The following is a 1,343-nucleotide window of genomic DNA, read 5'->3' on the forward strand; positions in this document are numbered from 1 at the left end:
TCTCTCTCTCTCTCTCTCTCTCTCTCTCTCTTCCTCTCTCTGTCCCTCTCCCCTCTCTCTCTCTGGCTGTTTCTTATTTTCCTTTTCCCTCCCTCTAATCTACCAAACATTTCCCCTCTCTATAACCCCCACCCCTACCCCACCCCACCTTCTCCCACAGTGTGTGATCGCCACAGTAGCCATCTGTGTTGGCACAGGCCAGTCACTGCTGAGGTTCTATGTGTTCTGTGTGTGGCTGTTCCACGGCATGTCAGTGGTGGCGCTGTTGGTGCTCAGATTCAAGAACAAGCACAAAAAGCGACCTTATAAGGTGAGTTGTTGTCCGCATCCATTTAGTAGCTATACTTCACTTGCTGACGACAGCTTATGACGAATATACGAAAGCGACAGGCAAATTTCATTGGACACACAGTGCGGAAAGAAGCATTGGAGAATGTTTAACAACAGGCAAGTTTGATGGAAAGAGAGACAGAGGCTGACAGAGGGAAAACATACTGGACAAGTTTTCAACATGGCTGAGAGCAGCAAGAACAACAGACACCATTGCTGCAACGCAAGACAGATGGATGTGAAGGTCCATGATCGCCCACGCCAGTCAGCAAGGCACCGGGAGATGATGAATATCACTTAATGTGCATGAATTCCAACAGTTGTGTGTTGCCACAACCATTTCTTCCGACAACCATTCATTCCACAAACCCCGTATTCCAACAACCATGTTTTCCAACAGTCTATGTTTTCAAAAATCATCTTCCCAACAATCATGCTTTCGAACAATCATGTACAGCCACATTCATATGTAACAACCCCCCACCCCGCACACCCACCTCTCCCCACCTCCCCAAACATTCATGTATTCCAACAAGCTATATTGCCAACGATAATATTTATCCAATAATCATGCATTCCAACAATCATGTATTGCTACAATCATGTAACAACACCACGATCCTCTACCCTCCCCTCCCTTCCCCCTCCCCCACTCCCACCCCTCCCCTCCCTCCCCCACCCCCTTTTCTCCCCGCTCACCCCCCAGGTTGACCTGTGGATCCCCGTGGTGGTTGTGGTGGGTGTGTTGTTCGTGCTCCTGGCCCCGTTCCTCGAGTCACCTCAGCCTGTGTTTATCGCCGCCCTCATCCTCATAGGTCTGTCACTGCTGTGTTACTACCCCATCACTATAGTCAAGGAGAAGTCGATTGTCAACATACCTGGTACGTGAAGTTATGTCCTGTCAGCAAGCGTTTCATATCATCATCATCATCATCATCATCATCATCATCATCATCATCATCATCATCATCATCATCATCATCATCATCATCATCATCATCAGTATCAACATC

The 1,343-nt window shown here is 48.0% G+C and overlaps 1 protein-coding gene across 1 annotated transcript in view; it reads left to right on the forward strand.

The window, feature by feature from the left end:
- The window catches only part of LOC101855236 (cystine/glutamate transporter), a gene marked incomplete in the record, with an annotated part of 40,135 nt that overhangs the window by 33,213 nt on the left and 5,579 nt on the right, over window positions 1-1,343 (forward strand). The window contains 2 exon segments of the mRNA XM_013079406.2: window positions 161-310; window positions 1,037-1,211. Of these exon segments, the coding sequence (XP_012934860.1) occupies window positions 161-310; window positions 1,037-1,211 (325 nt within the window).

This window comes from Aplysia californica, unplaced genomic scaffold, assembly GCF_000002075.1.
Source record: "Aplysia californica isolate F4 #8 unplaced genomic scaffold, AplCal3.0 scaffold00051, whole genome shotgun sequence".
In the NCBI taxonomy this organism is placed as follows: Eukaryota; Metazoa; Mollusca; class Gastropoda; order Aplysiida; family Aplysiidae; genus Aplysia; species Aplysia californica.